This window comes from Anoplopoma fimbria, chromosome 9, assembly GCF_027596085.1.
Source record: "Anoplopoma fimbria isolate UVic2021 breed Golden Eagle Sablefish chromosome 9, Afim_UVic_2022, whole genome shotgun sequence".
Classification (NCBI taxonomy): Eukaryota; Metazoa; Chordata; class Actinopteri; order Perciformes; family Anoplopomatidae; genus Anoplopoma; species Anoplopoma fimbria.
Genome location: NC_072457.1, coordinates 11,842,800 through 11,861,120, shown reverse-complemented (window position 1 = coordinate 11,861,120; position 18,321 = coordinate 11,842,800). Strand labels below are relative to the sequence as shown.

The 18,321-nt window shown below is 39.2% G+C and overlaps 3 protein-coding genes across 3 annotated transcripts; all 3 read left to right on the top strand.

Annotated features, from left to right (window-relative positions):
- The first annotated feature begins 768 nt into the window (after window positions 1–768).
- Window positions 769–8,753, top strand: dnajb14 (DnaJ heat shock protein family (Hsp40) member B14). Its single transcript, XM_054604476.1, has 8 exons — window positions 769–1,015; window positions 4,158–4,332; window positions 5,478–5,623; window positions 6,228–6,434; window positions 6,856–6,941; window positions 7,124–7,233; window positions 7,536–7,708; window positions 7,845–8,753. Exons 1-8 carry the CDS (start codon window positions 877–879, stop codon window positions 7,967–7,969), a joined length of 1,161 nt encoding a protein of 386 aa, XP_054460451.1. The 5' UTR covers window positions 769–876; the 3' UTR covers window positions 7,970–8,753.
- A 1,082-nt stretch (window positions 8,754–9,835) lies between these two features.
- Window positions 9,836–13,100, top strand: pla2g12a (phospholipase A2, group XIIA). The gene is made up of 4 exons (XM_054604820.1): window positions 9,836–10,219; window positions 10,629–10,705; window positions 10,840–11,005; window positions 12,146–13,100. The coding sequence occupies exons 1-4, from the start codon at window positions 10,006–10,008 to the stop codon at window positions 12,262–12,264; spliced, it is 576 nt and encodes a 191-aa protein (XP_054460795.1). The 5' UTR covers window positions 9,836–10,005; the 3' UTR covers window positions 12,265–13,100.
- Window positions 13,101–13,552: 452 nt separating this feature from the next.
- Window positions 13,553–18,246, top strand: LOC129095932 (caspase-6-like). The gene is made up of 8 exons (XM_054604545.1): window positions 13,553–13,634; window positions 13,944–13,985; window positions 15,007–15,049; window positions 15,152–15,301; window positions 15,417–15,493; window positions 15,683–15,858; window positions 15,968–16,118; window positions 17,209–18,246. Exons 1-8 carry the CDS (start codon window positions 13,604–13,606, stop codon window positions 17,442–17,444), a joined length of 906 nt encoding a protein of 301 aa, XP_054460520.1. The 5' UTR covers window positions 13,553–13,603; the 3' UTR covers window positions 17,445–18,246.
- Window positions 18,247–18,321: the final 75 nt, after the last annotated feature.

Here is an 18,321-nt window from a genome sequence, read left to right as displayed (position 1 = left end):
GGATTCTTCTAAAATCACAAAAAAATGCATTAGATAAAGGTTGATTTGCATGTTTAAATATTAAAATGGTGTGACGTTTTCAGTACCAAGTCAATTATTCACATTTTGCCAAAATGATAGTGTGATTGGGCATGAAACAAATAGATGTTCAATAGTTATAGATTCTTCAAGGTGGAAACGCCAGGTGTCAACCTCATATGTAAACTCTTCTTGTTAGCATTTCAGCTGCTGTATAATATCTATTAATAATTTCATACTTTAATTATTTGGCCTTTTACAATATTGCCCATTTTAAATATTGAAATGTGATTGTTACATTATTACCTCTTAGTCTAATATTTGTGTCTCTTGTATAATCATGAAAACGTTGACATTCGCGAATTTTCCAGGTCAGGTCAGATCAGAAACAAAAATTTTAAAATGTTACTAACATACCAATTTTGAGTCCACAAGTTTTTTTTCCTATTAATTGTAATTGTTCTGTTGTTCCACAAGGTGGAGTCATCTGGAGTCAAGTTGTGGGTTATATCATCTTTCAGTAAATACAGTATTTCTCTATGAAATTCTGACATCTACAGAGACAATGTTGTCATTTAAAAAGCACATTTTAGCATAAATTCCAACCCTCCAATTAAAAATAAATATTTCTCATTATGTGAAACCATATTGACCAAATGTGTACCATAAGGCTTTTTTATCCAGTTAATCTTAAACAACACTGCTACCACTGACTCAACGCTTTGAATCCTCCCATATCACATTCTTTGACCAGTCCTGATTCTCTTAAGACAACACAGCCTGGACGTCCATGCTGTCAGTGCTGCGGACCACGTGGTCTGTGGCTGATCAGCTGACTCTGTCGGAGGAGGAAGGGGGATGAAGATGGAAGGGAACAGAGACGAAGCTGAAAAATGTATAAATATAGCGACGAAAGCCCTCAAAGCCGGAGATAAGGAGAAGGCGTCGAAGTTTTTAATCAAAGCAGAGAAGCTGTACCCCACGGACAGAGCCAAAGGTAAGGCCGCTGATGACCGACCGGCCCGGGGCTGAGCTACACTACCGAGGGGCCTAGCTGTACGGTAGCTAACCCGGCCACAGAGGACTCCCCTTTCAATCTGTATTACACACAGAGACGTGTAGTGGACACGTGTTGGCCTGTGGCGTCCCCTCTGTCGGTTTACCGGAGGAGGTATAGTGGAGAACAGGGTGACGTCCATTACCGGCCGAGCCACCAGCGGTCCAGAGGCTAATGCTAATGCTAATGCTAGCTGTCATTCATTGTGACATCTTGAAGACCAGCTGACCTCTGAGAGCTTTATTTATGAGCCGTCGTTTCACATTCATCTCAAGTAGTTAAGAGACTGTTAACCCACGTTAATCCACGTGTGTGTGTGTGTGTGTGTGTGTGTGTGTGTGTGTGTGAGTGTGAGTGAGAGAGGGCCGTGGGGTTTCGATGAGGGTTTGTAGTCATGGCTACGCCTTCATGCTGGCCCTGACTGCCAATCCTTTAATTGAATGATTGACCCGGGATATAGGCTAATCCGGGTCACACACACACACAACTGTCTGTGACATGACCGTGAACAGTTAGATTAAGTAAGGATGGGTTCATTCTACATGGGGCATTGTGAATGACTGTCATAGGTAGATGGATCTCCTCAGATAATACATTGTAATTTAATGTTAATTAAATGTATTTTCTTTCCACAGTTATGTGCCTGCACCCTCAGGTTTCAATGTGTGTGTTTTTAAAGCAGCAATGACAGATCTCAAGCTCCAGCAGGAAGCTAATAGATAACTGAGCTTTCCTAAGCAGGACCTTGAAAAAAACAAAATGTCACTTTACAACACACACACACACACACACACATTTGCTGTGAAAGTATGCAAGTTCCACTCATCTGTTTTTAAGTTATTTGAGCAAATCGTCAAGGAATGTCATGGATTCCTACTAAACACATGCACAGTACAACCCATCATCTTTGGCACATTGTCCAAAGCCTTGTCTTTATACAATCTCTTTTGCACATCCTGTTGTGCAAAAGAGATTGTATAAAGACAAGGCTTTGGACAATGTGCCAAAGATGATGGGTTGTACTGTGGAAGGAGCTGAAATAAATATTATATAGGAAGAAATATGTACATTTAGGTGTGTATTGAAAGGAGATGGGGAGTAAGGGGACTGTGTGGGTTTCCTAGCATTGAGCCCTGGCAAGATGAGGGTTCACAATCCTGATTGCTGAGGGGAAGAAGCTCTTTCCGTGTCTCCAGTGAGAGTGTTCCCAGATGTTGGAATCCTGCACATCTGGCATGAAGGGTTGACAGAATAAAGCAGGCCATGACAGCACCTGTACACCAGCATTCCTCAGTTATTTTCATAATTGTCCTACTCTCTTTGAGTTATCTGGCATCAGCATGCTGGTTATCGACTGGCTCAGTGAACTCAGCATTATCCAGTCGGCTGTGAATGTGTTCACATTAAAGAGGGAAGGTTGTAACAAGCTGTCAATATAATAACATATCACAATATGGCACCAAGAGGAGTGTATTTGGTCAAATTAATAGATTAAACAACAGATTCGTATATTAAACTATTGATCAGTGTGGGCAAATGAGGTTGTTGCCGTTGTGAAAACATACGATTCAGCATGAGAATAGCATGCTGAATAGTATGCAAAAAATGCAGTAAACCTGACTTTCTCAACATGTTAAGTAGTCTAGAGTGCCCTGGGATTATGGTTGTGTGCTTATGTTACATGTGACTGCATTATGACGAATAATGCATTAATAAACAATAAGGAACACCAGATCAGTTGAAAGCATTTGAGAGAGAGAGAGAGAGAGAGAGAGAGAGAGATGATTAGGCTGCCCTACTGTTGCTGTTCTGTCTTTGAGTCTGTAGTTTTGTATCACTGACCATATTTTCCTACATGAATAGCAAGCTTGACCCTTAAGTGCCTTTCACTCAGGACGTGGTTTGCGCTGCGCTCAGCGCTCATGCTTTGCTCAATGCAGCAAAAAGCCACTGTGGAGCCGCGCAAGCCGTTGGAAATAATGTGTTTCAGATTGCAGTGGTGCCGTTGGCGCATTCTGTGTGAAAGGATCAACTACTAAAGGGGCACTGCAAATAGTGTAAATCTGTAAATATAAAAATAATACTTGAATCAAGGCCCTAATGAAACACTGTGTATAAAATACAGCAGACACATTTAAAGTTTTCATTCTTCATGAATTTAAAGTCTGATCACTACCAGCCATTAGGGCACAGTGGCCATATTGGTGGTTGTTGAGAACATAAGCTTTTATTTCCTTTTGATGTGGGCATCTTTACTTGACTTTGCAGCAAGATGACTGTGGTGATTAAACCTGGTTATAAATGAGCTGCCGCCATGACACTGTAATGCCAGGTTTCATCCTAACCTGTCTTGCATTGTCCTAATATCATGTTGAAACACATGCTGATATTGCACAATATTGTCTCTATAGCATATAACATAGTACTTTTTAAATGATAAATACGCTAATTTAAATGTATCATGGGTACAAAAAGCATGACAGGTTTGCAAGGTTTTCATCTGGCTTCAGTTACTGCAGTAGGCAAATGAAAATCTTCTTGCCCTTTGTTCCCTGCACCCCAATAGGTGCCTGGAACTGGTCCTCAATGTTGAGTTGTAGTATGACTCGTCCTCTTGGTTTTGATGTACTTGCAAGCTTCTTCATTCAGTGATTAAAGCCAGTGCCTCCTTGTACTGTACCAAATTTGGTTGGCTGTTTTTCCTTACTGAAGTAAGGCCTTTTCAAATATTGACTTCGCTTTAAAGTAAGAACTATTGAAAAAGGACTGATTGGGCATTTCTCCAACTGGACCTTGTTAGGTAGAGGTGCCCCCTAACAGCATCACATCCTGACAATGCGCCTTAGTGCGGTATTTCTAACTACTTTAGCTACTTAAAAATCTTTAAACTGCAATTAACTGTAGTACTTTGTGTTTTTGTGTCTGAGTAAAGCTGTGCAATAAATACGTTATATCATTTACAGTGTTGTTTCAAAGTTGTATAGAATCTTGATACCAAATCTGAAATGGTATGACCCTCATAAGACACCAAAGGTAATCATTTGTCATCTAATAATCTTAAGCCTCTTCTTCTCTTCTTTAGCTCTGTTGGACGCATTAACAAAGAATGGGAGCTCAGCGGGTAATGGTGCATATCGTAGGAGACCAGCAGAAAGCTCAGAAAGCAACGGTGGACAATCAGGTGGGGAAAGCCAAGAGTCTGGAGGAGGCGACTCCTCTAAAGGCTTCAACAAAGAGCAGGTTGAAGGTGTGCAAAGGTGAGAACTTTAGGATTCACTGGGACTTCCCATCATGCTGTATTTCTTTGCACACTAACTGTTGCTTTGATCCCTCCTACTCCTATTTTGGCGCTTCCCTACAATTGGCCCAGTGACGGCAGTACTGTGTCTATTATACTAGAATAGCCCTTTCATCTGTGGCTGCAGGAGGACACTGTAGTCTCTGACTGCAGTGTTGTGCACACATTGCTAATTGTCATGGGAACCCCGTCAGCTTGGTGTCTTGCACATTAGGGGATAAAGTGAGAGACGTTTAGCGGTGTGGACTAGACACCAGGTAACCACAAAAGGCTCTAATCTTAGACCACGAGACTGGACTACAGAGAGAGGAAAGCAGTCGCTGCATTTTATCCACAGCTTATGGCGTCAATCATATCCTCGAAAGTTGCAAATGGCAACTTGAGTGCATTAAGAGGATAAACATGCTGCTCGTCGTTATGTAATCCTACCAGTGTATTGCACTTAAACAAATCTAATCATTCCATTCCTTAGTGTTTTCATACAAAGTCCTTTGGGTAAGCTTCAGTGGGTTTAAAATTGCATCACGTCTTCTAAGAAAAATAACACCAGTTTACATTAAAATTGTCTCCCATGTGACCTCATTAGTAATCCAACTTCAGTTATGATTCAATGACGAGTAGGGTGGACCATAACTCAAAAGTATCGACTTATATCATGATTATTCAGATCATTAACGTTTGATAAAATACTGTTTTCTGTTATACAGCAAATTATAATCATCAAAAACTAACAAAATGTTTTATTTACACGTGATGAGTGTTGTCTGGTGTATAACGGTGGAATAAATGAACGTCAGTTTAATTAGTCAGTATGTGAATTTTCATACATTTGCTGTTTTGTAATGCATATCAATGATTGTAAAATATTTCTATTCATTTTGTAACACTGATTTCAACCATAGGCCAGTGAATATGCGGATCTATTGTGATAAACAAAGTATACGTACATGCTTGACATTCACAAGCTGCCAGAGAAAGACAATGTAACACTACAGTTACGCTCGAGAACTAAGAACATTTTCCTCATCTGCCTTTCTGATGGAGTGGTCAAAAAGATCCACTAAATAGTTTTCAGCAGCTCCACTCTCTGTCCCTTTCTTTCAGAATAAAGCGCTGTAAGGACTACTATGAAGTGCTGGGTGTCAATAAAGAAGTCAATGAAGATGAGCTAAAGAAAGCCTACAGGAAACTAGCGCTCAAGTTCCATCCAGACAAGAATCACGCACCTGGAGCAACAGAGGCCTTTAAAAGTAAATCATTGCTGTTTGCTGATTTTAAATGTGGTTCGCATGTGATATAACATTTTTGCATGTTATGCAAATGTTGAATATCCAAGCATTGTTTTCTTAAGGGGATGAATTTGCAATTTAGAGTATGAATATGATTTAGGGATTCCTCCACATGGCTCTCAAAATGGTGAAGGTTGGCTAGCAGATAACAGTGCTAACAGAACTAACAGTGGTGACAGGCAATGTAAGAGAACATATTTTAAAAACTAGATGTGTTTTTTGGCTCCCAATAAGAGTGAAAATGGAGGAGGAGCCTGTACCATTAGTTGGTAGCCTAGTAACAGCCATGCTGTTGTTTTGAGTTGTGAGTGAAATATATTGCTGAGCAACCTGTATCTCAGCAAAAAAGGGGTTTGGGTTTTTTCAGTTATTGACAGTTTTATTATTTCAAATATTGATTTTTTTTTTTTTTGCACCTCTTTTCACCACAGCCAAATGGGATTAACATACATTACTTTAAATCTCTGAGGAAATTTAGCACCTTTAACACTTAGAAAAAAACGTTTGAAGTAATGTTTGTCCATTAATACTTCCCCTCCCTGATACATCAATTTTCCTCCTCCAGAGATTGGTAATTCATACGCAGTGCTCAGCAACCCAGACAAAAGACGGCAGTATGACCTGACAGGAGGAGAGGAGCCGAGCAGCCCGGGTCATTCACATGGAGGAGGAGGAGGAGGAGGAGGAGGCTTTGACTTCCACCGGGGCTTCGAGGCCGACATCACTCCTGAAGACCTCTTCAACATGTTCTTTGGAGGTGGCTTCCCTTCCTGTAAGTGAGCCATTGCAATGATTCATTTCCCACTTATACTGAATCAGTGTTTTATCCAAATATATAGATTTTATTCATATAGTCTTATGATATTATTATATGTTATTACTTTAGTAGTCAAATATTTTTTATATATAGTATTTAGGTCTGTTGGTGAATTGTGACTTGTGTCCTCTTTTCACCTCTACACCATGTATTACTATTGCTTTTGTTTTGTGTTTTTCTCATGTAGCAAAGTGGGACTACAACTCCATTTTGTTGAGCAACCCTGTTGCACAATAACAATAAATGAAACCTTGACCCTTAATGTAGAACAGCATGAACAAATGGTTTTGAATACGAATCTCTGTGAGTAGGTGTAATTGATGACCTAGTCCATATTCTTTGTATCTTACCTCAGTCATAATATTTGTGTCTACAGCAAGTGCACACACCTTCACCAACAGCAGAACAAGCTATAGCAACCAGACGGACTCCCGACAAGAGAGAACAGAAGAAAGGGGAGATGTATGTACATGGCTGCAGATTTTGTACCTTATATTTTAAAAAGGTGTATTAAACATTTTATTTTCACATGTACATTATAATTTGAAATGATGTGCTCCTATAGAAACTACATGCTTTCCCAGTGCATTATCGTGTGTGTGTTGTTGAAAATGAAGTACTCACTAAACAGCGTTTGCCTCCAGGGTGGATTCTCAATGTTTATCCAGCTGATGCCCATCGTGGTCCTGATTTTAGTGTCAATACTGAGCCAGATGATGGTTTCCCCTCCACCCTACAGCCTCTACTCGAGACCGTACGTGCACACACACACACACAAACATTTTCTGTTTTTCCGCTAATAACAACTTGATGTCACATTAACTTCCTATCTGTAAATCTGATTACAACATTTAATGTCATAACATTAGACAACGAGAAAGTATCCACCTTTATTTATTTTGAACATGTATTATGATGATTATGTTGACACAAGCAGCTTCTCCTGGTGTCACAGTAAACCTGATCCTTTAAAAACACATTCAGAGTGCAACACGTGGGGATCAAATGCATTTCAGTATTTTCCCTAACAACTAGTATTTCCTCCATCTCCTCCAGGTCCACAGGTCAGACCGTGAAACGGCAGACAGAAAACCTGCATGTCGACTACTTTGTCTCTAGAGATTTCAAGTCAGAGTTTAAGGGCTCAGCGCTGCATCAGATTGAGAAAAATGTGGAGGATGATTACGTCTCTAATGTCAGGAATAACTGTTGGAAGGAGAGACAGACAAGTGAGTAACCATTTTGTAAAACACCCTCAGAACTAGCTTAATGAAATCAATAGTAGTTTCTGCTTTGCACTTGTTTTTCCAGGACTACTTTAATTTTTTGATCACTCACGTTGTTTTTTCTGCCTGTCTCATCCAGAAACAGACCTGCTGTATGCTGCTAAGGTATACAGGGACGACCGAATGCGCAAGAAGGCCGAACTAATGACCATGGACAACTGCAGGGAGCTGGACAGACTAAATAACCTTTTCAGAGGAGGATGAGCTGGATGCTTTCAGATGATCGTGTAAATGTAAATTAATAGATGTGTATGTTCATGTTTTTTTAAGAAAGAGTCTTTACACTAGAAGCAAAAACTTACTGAAATGATTTAGCTCTATTGAAGTTTTAAAATGTCCCTCTCCTCATAACCTCCCCCCCCCTCGCCAACCTCCTCACTCCAGCCTGACCCCAGGAACCGCCTTGTTCACACGCTGTTATCTACACACACTGTAGAAAGCCTCAGACCTTTCCTTTTTTTTCCCCCTTTTCCTTTTCTCGTTTTTTCCTGGAAACAAGATGGACAAGGACACTTGATTGTAGAGGCATGTGCTTTGAGTAGTGTGAACCCAAACAAATCACTGTTTAAAGATAAACAAACAGCTTTTGGCATCATCTGCTTGACATCAATATAATCTGAGAGACTTTGTAGGTTTGTTTGGAGGAGCTGTCCTCCAGCCAAATTCATTTTGTGAAGAACACACGAACAAATGAAGAAAAGAGAATAACACAGAGCTACTTCTAGCTTCCCTACCCACCTCCCGAGTGTGGATGATGGTCAATGGATCATGAAGAGATACCTGTGATTTTGCTACTTGAGAACATTTTATGTCGTCATCTTCAAAATGTGAAGTTGGTTTGGACTAAACATGGAAGGACATTCAAACTGTTATTCATAAATTGTTGTACATTTTCATTTTTGAATGTTTGAAATTTATGCAGTTATTTAAGAAACTATAGAAGAAACTGATTTTCTTCGATGCTCGCCTAATCATTTAAATAAAGTAAAATTATTACCATTGAATGGATGTACGTGTGTCTTTGATTCAAATGTCAAAGGGTCAATTCACCAAAAGAACAAAAAAATTCACTACATCTAGTGATACATAGCCATGCAGATGGTGCAGGTTTATTTGCCAAAGTTTAGTGAGTTCTGAAATTTCTGCTGCAACAGTGGAGGTGAAAGGAAAGTGTGAAACTGACTATTTCTTTTGTACAGTCATGACCAGTGCTGTAAGTATCCTCTCACAAGGGCCCCTTACAATATAGAGAATATACTGCCGACCTCCTCATGTTTGGCCCTTGTACAAATTTGACGAAACCTATTTCTTACACTTCTATAGTCTTGTAAAAGACCAACACAAGAGAAATGTGTTAGACATGTACAAAAAATGTTTGCACCATCTCAACACAAACTCATAAAATAATGTAATTTACATCAATTCAATAATTAGCTACAACTAACACTGTACCTATAGAAAATATCAAAGAGAAATCAAGAGATATGGGCTTATTTGAAAGTGTATTTTAGAGCATATACACACTAACACATATCAAGAGAAGTGTTTAACTCTTTGTGAATATATAGTACTTAACAGAAAAATTGCCCTTTTTATTTGTTATTACAATAACTCACATATTTGAAAAACAAAAAACTAATCCTTACCTCAGCTGTCAAATGAGTGTGGGGGAGTGCAAAGTACATACATGTAATAACCTAAATAACAGGTAGCTCAAAAGTGTAGCACTTAGAATACAATGCACCAATTAATATTATTTGTAAATGTCTATAGCTGCAATTCAAGAACTGAAAGGTTTTATATGATCTGATTATTAGACTGAATTTGTTTTAAATGTATCTTCTTGCATATGCTGCAGGTACTGTGGATACCGACATGGGCTATGTGGAACTGAATTAACTACTGATTTGTTCTTCTGAATATTAAAATACTCTTAAAATGCAGTATATAGCACTGAATACCCGTTTTTAAAATATCATAGGCTTGTATTTCTCTTTAACTGACGTGGCGACCTGTGACCTCATCTTCATTGGTTTATCAGTGGCCACGTGACAAACCCGGAAACGACACTCAGAGCTGTGACAGGTCGGCGCTTACCTGCTAGGTGCCTGTTAGAAATGAAAACAACCAGAAGTGACACACGAGATGTTATCAAGACATCATTTTGAGGAATAAACCGGCCTTAATCAAACTTATGTGCCGGGAAACGCTGGTTTTCTGGCTCAGAGGTCAAGTGGACGATGCACCACCACATCTGTGTGTTTCTGCTGAGCCTGTACTGCTGTGGATGTCTTCCATGTGTGTCTGCTTGCAAACAAGAGCCAGAGACTCCCGACTGGAGGATGACTCTGAAAACAATCCGCAACGGAATACACAAGATTGACACGTACCTGAACGCAGCACTGGACTTGTTTGGTGGCGATGACGGGTTGTGTCATTATAAGTGTAGTGATGGTAAGCCAGCTTTAACTTTATTCATTATTTCTCAGAGTGAACCATTGATTTGTCAAACACATGTGTAACTAACATCACTAATAGTGGCTGCGTTTCATTTAGGGATTTCCAGGGCTGTATATTACATGCTGGCACACTGATCTAAACACAAAGGATATTATTATTATTATAATCAAACCTGTGCTTTTCCTTGCTATGTCAAGTAAATGAAAGAACTATGGATAAATACTAGACAACAATGAATGTTGAGTTTATGTTACACACGGCAGCCAGAACATTCACATTATCGCCCCTTGGGCTTCACAGTAAGCCATTCAATTGTGGTGTACTAATGTGGTTATCTGTGACAGCAAGATAACTTGACAGTGGCAGGACATGAAACATCTCCACCTTTGCTCCTCTCTCACAGGTTACAAGCCGGCACCTCGTCCTGGATACAAGAAGCCACCACCCAACGGATGTGGCTCCCCCCTGTTTGGATTTCAGGTAGTCTACTAACCAATTACTGAACCATGATTACGTCTTTTTAATTGAGGGAAATGCATGTCTCCCACAGTCAGTAGCATTTGAATGTCATTCCTAAAATACATCATAAAGAGAGACAAACGTGTTTTTTGCAGTTTGACATTGGCATCCCATCCATGACCAAATGTTGTAACCAACACGACCGTTGCTACGACAGCTGCGGCAGTGAGAAGCACGACTGCGATGAGCAGTTCCAGGACTGTCTGGAGACCATCTGCAGGAATGTGCAAAGGACTCTGGGATTGACCCAGAGTGTCCAAGGTGAGAGGCTGAGCCAATGGACGCTTCTCGTTTCTAGAGTTTGTGCACCGTTCACTTGCATTCTTAGTTAATTATTAAAAAAAATTGTAATGATGTTGTTGATTAAAAGTGAGTTTTAATGGCAGTAGGAAAAGCACAGGTGTAAGTAATACAATAATGATGATTTAATTATTTTTAGCTTATTCTGTTTCAAGTTGCTGGTATTGTGCATGCTCCCACTGTAATGGCTGACTGGGAATCTTTAAAAGAACAGTGCTATCATTAGTGTTATCAGTAACACCTGTGATTGTCCTACTTCACCAAGTCAAACCGTCTGCTGTGAGAGAAGCCTGCATTTTGTACTCTGTAAGCTGTAGCCCCACTTTCTGTACACTTTGACCCCTCTTTGTACTTAGTCAGCATTTAGATACTGTTTATTTACAATTAGTGTTAAAAAATAGAATACAATATAATATGATGTAGATTATGTGCACCTGAGAAAGCAATCTACATAAAAAGGGGTCTACTACGCTAAACCTTTTGCACAAAATGCTGGGAGGAAGCTATATTAGCTACATTTGACAGTTTTTTTAATTCAAATCTTATAACATCAACAAATTATTTCTGCAATAGTCCAAGGATAAAAAGGGAAGTTACAGAGCTGGTGCAAGTTAAGTGAGTAAGTGTACAAACAATTGTATAACACAGTATGTCCAGCAGAGGGTAAGATATTTCCTTTTCAAGCACACTTTGAAATCCTGACTCATAACTACAACATCAGTCGCACTCCTCGTGTCGGTAATAAACAAAATTAGTACATTTATATTTTTCTAATCTTGACTATGGTTTTCAAATGCCTCAAATCCTATATTTTAGGATTAAGATTAAAGCCTTATCAAACCTGTCTTGCTACCTTCCTCTCTGCTGTCGTGAGTGTGAATAGGATATTGCTGTGCGACATTTTTATTTTTTTAAACAAAAGTAAATATTAAATGGATCATTAGTCTACAATAAAATCAGTTTTTGATCAGTAATATATGCTGAATCTAAATACATGCAACATGTTTTTCACTCATTTGCAGTAAGGGGATAACCAGTTCACCTGATTGCCCCTGTTGTGTATGAGCTCACGTTCTCCTTCTTGTTTTTCGTTCTTGGCAGCTTGTGAGTCAGCAGTGACCCTGCTGTTTGACGCTGTCATGCACATGGGATGTAAGCCATACCTGGACAGCCAGAGAGAGTCTTGTGTGTGTCAGTATGAAGTGAAGAAGGAACTGTGACATCGCCACAGGATCAAGACTGTGAAAAGGACTGATTCAAAGCACACCACTGACAGAAGGATGCCAGCAATAATGTTTTCTTTCAGATTTTCTCAGGGATAGAGCTTCTTTGGCCCATACTGACTTGTGTCCATCACCTCCTTTTATTGGAGTTTTTAAATGTAGAGCTATTAGACAAAGTGAATGTGAAAATACCTAGTGAACAGTTCATATCTATATTCATGCAGTTAATTATTTATATTTTGTGTCGTGTGTTTGTCATTTCATGAACTGAAAACAGGGTCGTCAGAGTTTCTTTGACTTCTAGATGCTTGGGTTGCACCCAACACTTTATTTTATGGGTTACTAAATCCCTAATTATTCTCAAAGAAGGTTTGTGGTAAAAAATGAAACTATATAATGTGTGCCCCTTTTATGGGTAAAACAGAGCAATGTAAATTGAACGGTTCTTACAAGGAAGTTCCTCTGGAGACAAGCAAAGCTTTCTAACTCAGCACAGCAAACGAAACTGACTAAATTAACAGTTTCAGACCTTTGTCTTTATTTTCCCTGTAACAAACACCAAATTGATTTAGTTCTAAGAAAACTTACAATAAATAATTTAACCTATAATAGTTTGAAATAAAACATTACCTCATGGTTCCCTTCTCTGTTAATCCAAATAGGAACATGTTATAAAATGTAATTAAAAATACTGTCGCTCTTTGCAGCATTTAAAACAATCGTGGCTTTCCCTTTAGAAAATGTGTAAAATGTTTGTATAACACATGATGGGGAATGCACCAGTGCACTCAACTAATACCAATGTGATAACACTGTGGAATAAATGTGTTGAAACATGCTTTTAATGATAATTCTGTGTGTCAGTTGTCATCATATATATTATTGTAGACACTATGTTTCTTGTAAGCAGCATCCAGAGGGGAGTCTGGAGACCACATACTCCCATTGATACCCCATCAAAAAGAAAATACATTTATTTTAAGTAAATAATGGTAGAGAATGCTACTGACAATAGTCTGGATTTAAAGTTTAGCCCTCGCAATTTCTTCGGCTGCACCTACTCTTATCTCATTTAGAACCAGAACCTGACTTTATGACATATTAGTGCCCTGTACTTAGATGTTTGACCAGTCTCCGTTGCAATATGGCAAACACGGAAGTCCAGGCTGTTGACCTTTGAGTGACAGGCGTGAGAGCCAATCGCATTCTCCGGCTGTCACTTCCAGCCAATGAGATTCAAAGGAGGAGGGGCTACATCCTGACTCATAGGTGCTGCTTAGACGAAGCGATTCATTGTTCCCAGTAGTGCCAGTTGGAGTGGAGTCAACCAGTGACCATGTCAGACACGGCAAGAGACAGTTGTGGAGGTAACGAATTAACAAATGTTTCGTTATCAAAAGTAGGCATAAGATGTAGACTTCTGCGAGCGGCATTTTTAAAAAGTTAGAAAAATAAATAACTTGTATAGGTCGATGTAAAATGCTCAGTATCATTATTGAAGCTCTGTTTACTGTCGCTTTTTCTGTGCCTGCACAAGTTCTCACGCCTTTACTGCCAGTCTACGTTGACAGTCACACAGTTACTGTCAACAGGTTGCTAGTACAACAGGTTGTTATTTAATTAAAACGTTTTAAATGTCAAAGGTCTTAATTGCTCTGTCTCTATCTCCTTCCCAGGAAGTGTTGCTAAACACAACAGCAGAGAAGCAGACAGGACGGGTGAGTGCTTTACACGCATGCACACTGGGTGTTTTTTTTTCAAGCTTTTGAACTATTCTAAAAATGTATTGATGATTTCTTCTTTGCTCCTTCTGAAGTAAAAGTGAAACAAACAAGGTTTTATTAGCAGTGAGGCCGAAGTGCAGTCAACTTTATTAGGGTGAGATTAATCATCAGCTCAAACTGCATCGTTTAATACTCTATATCTTGCAGACAGGATGTAATTTCCCCATATATCCTGTCATCCTTTGTCATTTAGAAACTGATCAATATGAAGCCTTTATTTGTGGGAAGTGAAACTCTTAATTTCTACATTTATAGGACTGTGTTTGTGGTGCGGTTTTGGGGTTTATAACATTTTGTAAATGAGGTTACACTAAATATTAGAAACATCGCTCTATGTACAGCATCCAAACGGCCATTAAGTCCAATCTACACAAAAAAGATACTAATTATTATACTCTTAGGAAGTTAGGATTTTATTGCAACACAGTTTTATATAACTGCAGCAGTTTTCTCTTGGTGTAACTAATAAACTGCCAGCAGCGTGTATACATGCAAATATATGATCTTTTTTAACAGTCATATAATACCTTCCAAGTAGTCAAACAGCCCGTAGCCGCTGCCTTTAGCAAACAAAGTCTGACCCAATATCTGTAGGGTGGGGTATGCAGGTGTCACTTTTGGCCTCTGTTCTTTTAGTACCCTTTGCCATCTTTCTCCACCTGTCACCCAGCTATTGAGGACTCTAAGCTGATGAAACAATGGCTGCTTGACCCCATACCAGCAGCAGTGGAGCAATTCATGCACCTGTAGTTGTGCTGCTTAACAAAGAAGCCTAAAAAGCTCAATCCTCCGCTGTATTTTTTTTTTTTTTTTTGCAACTTAAATCACATATTCTGAGTATTTGTGAAATAAAAGAAAAAGCTGTAAACCCAGACTTTTCAGTGCAATGTTGTGCAGTGATTAAAGTATATTCTTCATGTTGTGTGAATATTCATGTATGTGTTGTCTTTTATAGCATGCACCAAGAACCTAACAGAGACTGATGCCTTCATCAGAAGGTAAACTGTTTCGTCTTGTATGATAAGCCATCAGCTGGAAATTCACACCTGTACTCACCTAATATTGTCTTTGTTCGTGGGCTCTTTTTCTTTATGACACAGCTCTTTAGCTTTGGATCCTGCAGAGGAGTACAAAATGGACAACAAAAAACGAGGCCTTGCACTCATCTTTAACCAGGAGCGCTTCTTCTGGCGTCTTGGGTTGAGTGACAGGCATGGAACCAATGCTGACCGCTACAACCTGGAGAAAAGGTATCACTACGCAGCCAGCTGCTAGAGAGGGAACATTGTATTCTGCAACTGTGTGCTTTACAACTAGTCTGTACTTGTTCAGCGACTGTAAGACTTTCCTTCGCCTCTCTTTTAGATTGAAGGACCTGGACTTTGAAGTGAGGGCTTATGATAACTGCAAACAGGTGGAAGTTTTAGATACAATCAGTGAAGGTAAGCACATGTCTGATCACGTATGACACTAAGATGACGCAGCACAACATCATGACTGTAGTTCAAATTCCTACCTGCTTCCTTGTTGTCCTAAATATGCAAACATCAGATCCAACATGTGATATTGTGTAGCATGGGCTGTTTTACTTGTTCAGTAGGCAGTTTAACAAATACCTGATTTCCCACCAGCCGCGGAGGACAACCATACAGACGCAGACTCCTTTTTGCTCGTCTTCCTGAGCCACGGCGAGAACGATCACGTTTTCGCCCATGATGGCAAGATCAGCATTCAGGATATCACATCCCTGTTCAAAGGAGACAAGTGCAAGAGCCTCATAGGGAAGCCAAAGATCTTTATATTACAGGTATGTGCATACAAAGCCCAGTCAAGAATATGGCAAACACCTGTTTTAGTTGGAAATCCAAGGTTCTTAAAGATACTGTCAAAGTGAAGTTGACCGTGTTCATCACTAGGCATGCCGCGGAGACAAGCACGACAATCCAGTGACTGCCTGTGATGCTGTGGACAGCGAGCTGAAGACGAATGAAGTGGTGGTGGACGCCAGTGCTATATACACCCTCCCTGCTGGAGCTGATTTCATCATGTGCTACTCTGTGGCTGAAGGTGAGTCTGTGGTGATGCTTATAACTCCCAATATGCTCTTTGGCAACATGTTGGGAAGATTCACACTTCATTTCATATTTTAAAGATGTCAGTGTTGGACAGTAATCCTAGAATGAATAATTTGAGACATTTATATGGGGCCCCCGAGAGCTCAGTGCACTTTGAAAATCATAATCTATTTTACAACACATGTGCAGCTTTTAGAAAAAACGCTGCAATTAGATAAAAACACAACCAAATACAGAAATGTACTGCAAGTAGCAAAGACAAACAATGGAAACTGTTTCAAAGGAACACTGAAGAAGCTGGGACACAGTTGTTGCTGCCATGGTTTGTGACTCATTGAGTTGTTGAGGTCTGCTATCTATTAGTGGGTGTGGAAAATAAGCTTACATGTAGTTATGTTGTTTTGGTTTATTTTAACATATTGATTGCATGAGTTAGATACTATTGCAGATATCTGCTGTTAACCTACCGTTAGCCTTATGCTTTTTCCAATTTAAATAATCCGAGCAAATACACACAATTTATTTTTATTAACAGGCTAATGTTGTGTTTGCTGGCTACCGTTACTTTCAAAATATTGGAAATTGTTTAATAATTAATATTATAAAACGATTCAACATAAAAGTTGCAGTTTGACGACATTAATAAAAAAAATGTCTTGATGAAAGAACGAGCAGCAGTTACACAATTGTTAACTGATAAACAAATATGTAATGTAACATGAAGTTTATTTTTGTCAGCTCATAAATTCATAAGCCACAAGCCATGGCAGCAACAAACTTGTCCCAGCCAGCCGATCACTTGTTAGCTTTCCATGGACACTGTTTCCGTTGTTGTCACAGCTTGTTGCTTGGCAACTCTGTTTTTGGGTGTGCTTTCTCTATTTGCAGCATTTTTTCTAAATTCTGAGCATGCGTCGTCTAATAGGCAACGATGTTTTCTTAGTTTGCTTGTGTTTTGTTTATTTGCATTTATTTTCTAAATGTACGTTGAGCTCTCAGGGCCACCATACATCACTATAAATGTCCTTTTTGCTGATTAGTAATTAACCATCATGTCCTATCACCTGTGTTGTTTTGTTAAGGCTACTATTCCCATCGGGAGACCATCAACGGGTCCTGGTATGTCCAGGATCTGTGTGAGCTGCTTCAGAAGTACGGGGACTCCCTTGAATTCACAGAGTTACTCACGCTGGTCAACAGGAAGGTGTCGATGAGGAGCGTTGGCAACAGTAGTGACCGCAATGCCATTGGGAAGAAGCAGGTGCCTTGCTTTGCTTCGATGCTCACCAAGAAGCTTTACTTCCGACAAAAACAGTAACAGTTTCAGACTGAGCTGTTATTAATAATAATACCTGGGAAACATGGTCTCACTGTTTTTCTCTATTCCTCCACTGTATTTTGTTTCTAAACATTATTATTCACACATGCGTTGAACAATCAGCTTATTGACAGCAGTGGTTATAAAATAACGGGAACAACTTCTATACACATGCACTGAAGACATATGACTATTCTTGGCTTTAGGCCATCACGCCACTTCTGAAACCTCATGTCATTTAAAATTGTGTTTACATTTATCATGTTAATTATCTTCTGAAGATACCAGATTTCTTGGGAGGGTCAAACCTTGACCTGGTTGATAAAGGGTTTTAGATTTCTTTGCATTGGCATGACAGAGAATCCAGAAGCATTTGTACAGATTAGAGGAGAAATCATGTCACAGTATTTGATTTACTGGTTTATCTGGTCCAATCTGAACCTGACTTCTCACACTAATCTGGTTTCCAGTTTAAATGTAAACATAGAGTAGATGTTATAATGCAATCTAACACCCCGCAGTTTTCAAAAGTTTACAATACTCAGCAGACTTTTTGCTAATATCTACCATCATTCTATTATTTATTTGATAACCCATTTGGCCCCAGAAGTCCAACGTGAAGTTTTTATTTAGTTTACAAGATTACAATTTTTTTTTTTTTGTACATTTGTGACACAAATGTGTTGAGGGTATTTTTTTTGAGACCATGTTGTTTGGTCTTGTTGTATTGAATTGCATTATGTTTTAAGGTGTTCCTGTTATTTTGTCCAACCTATTTAAATCACTACACATCTTTGCACTCTCAAGAAATTGCTTTTCAACTGCAGGATTACTACGGACCACAATCTGCTTTCTTTTCCCCAGCCTTTTGTCACAT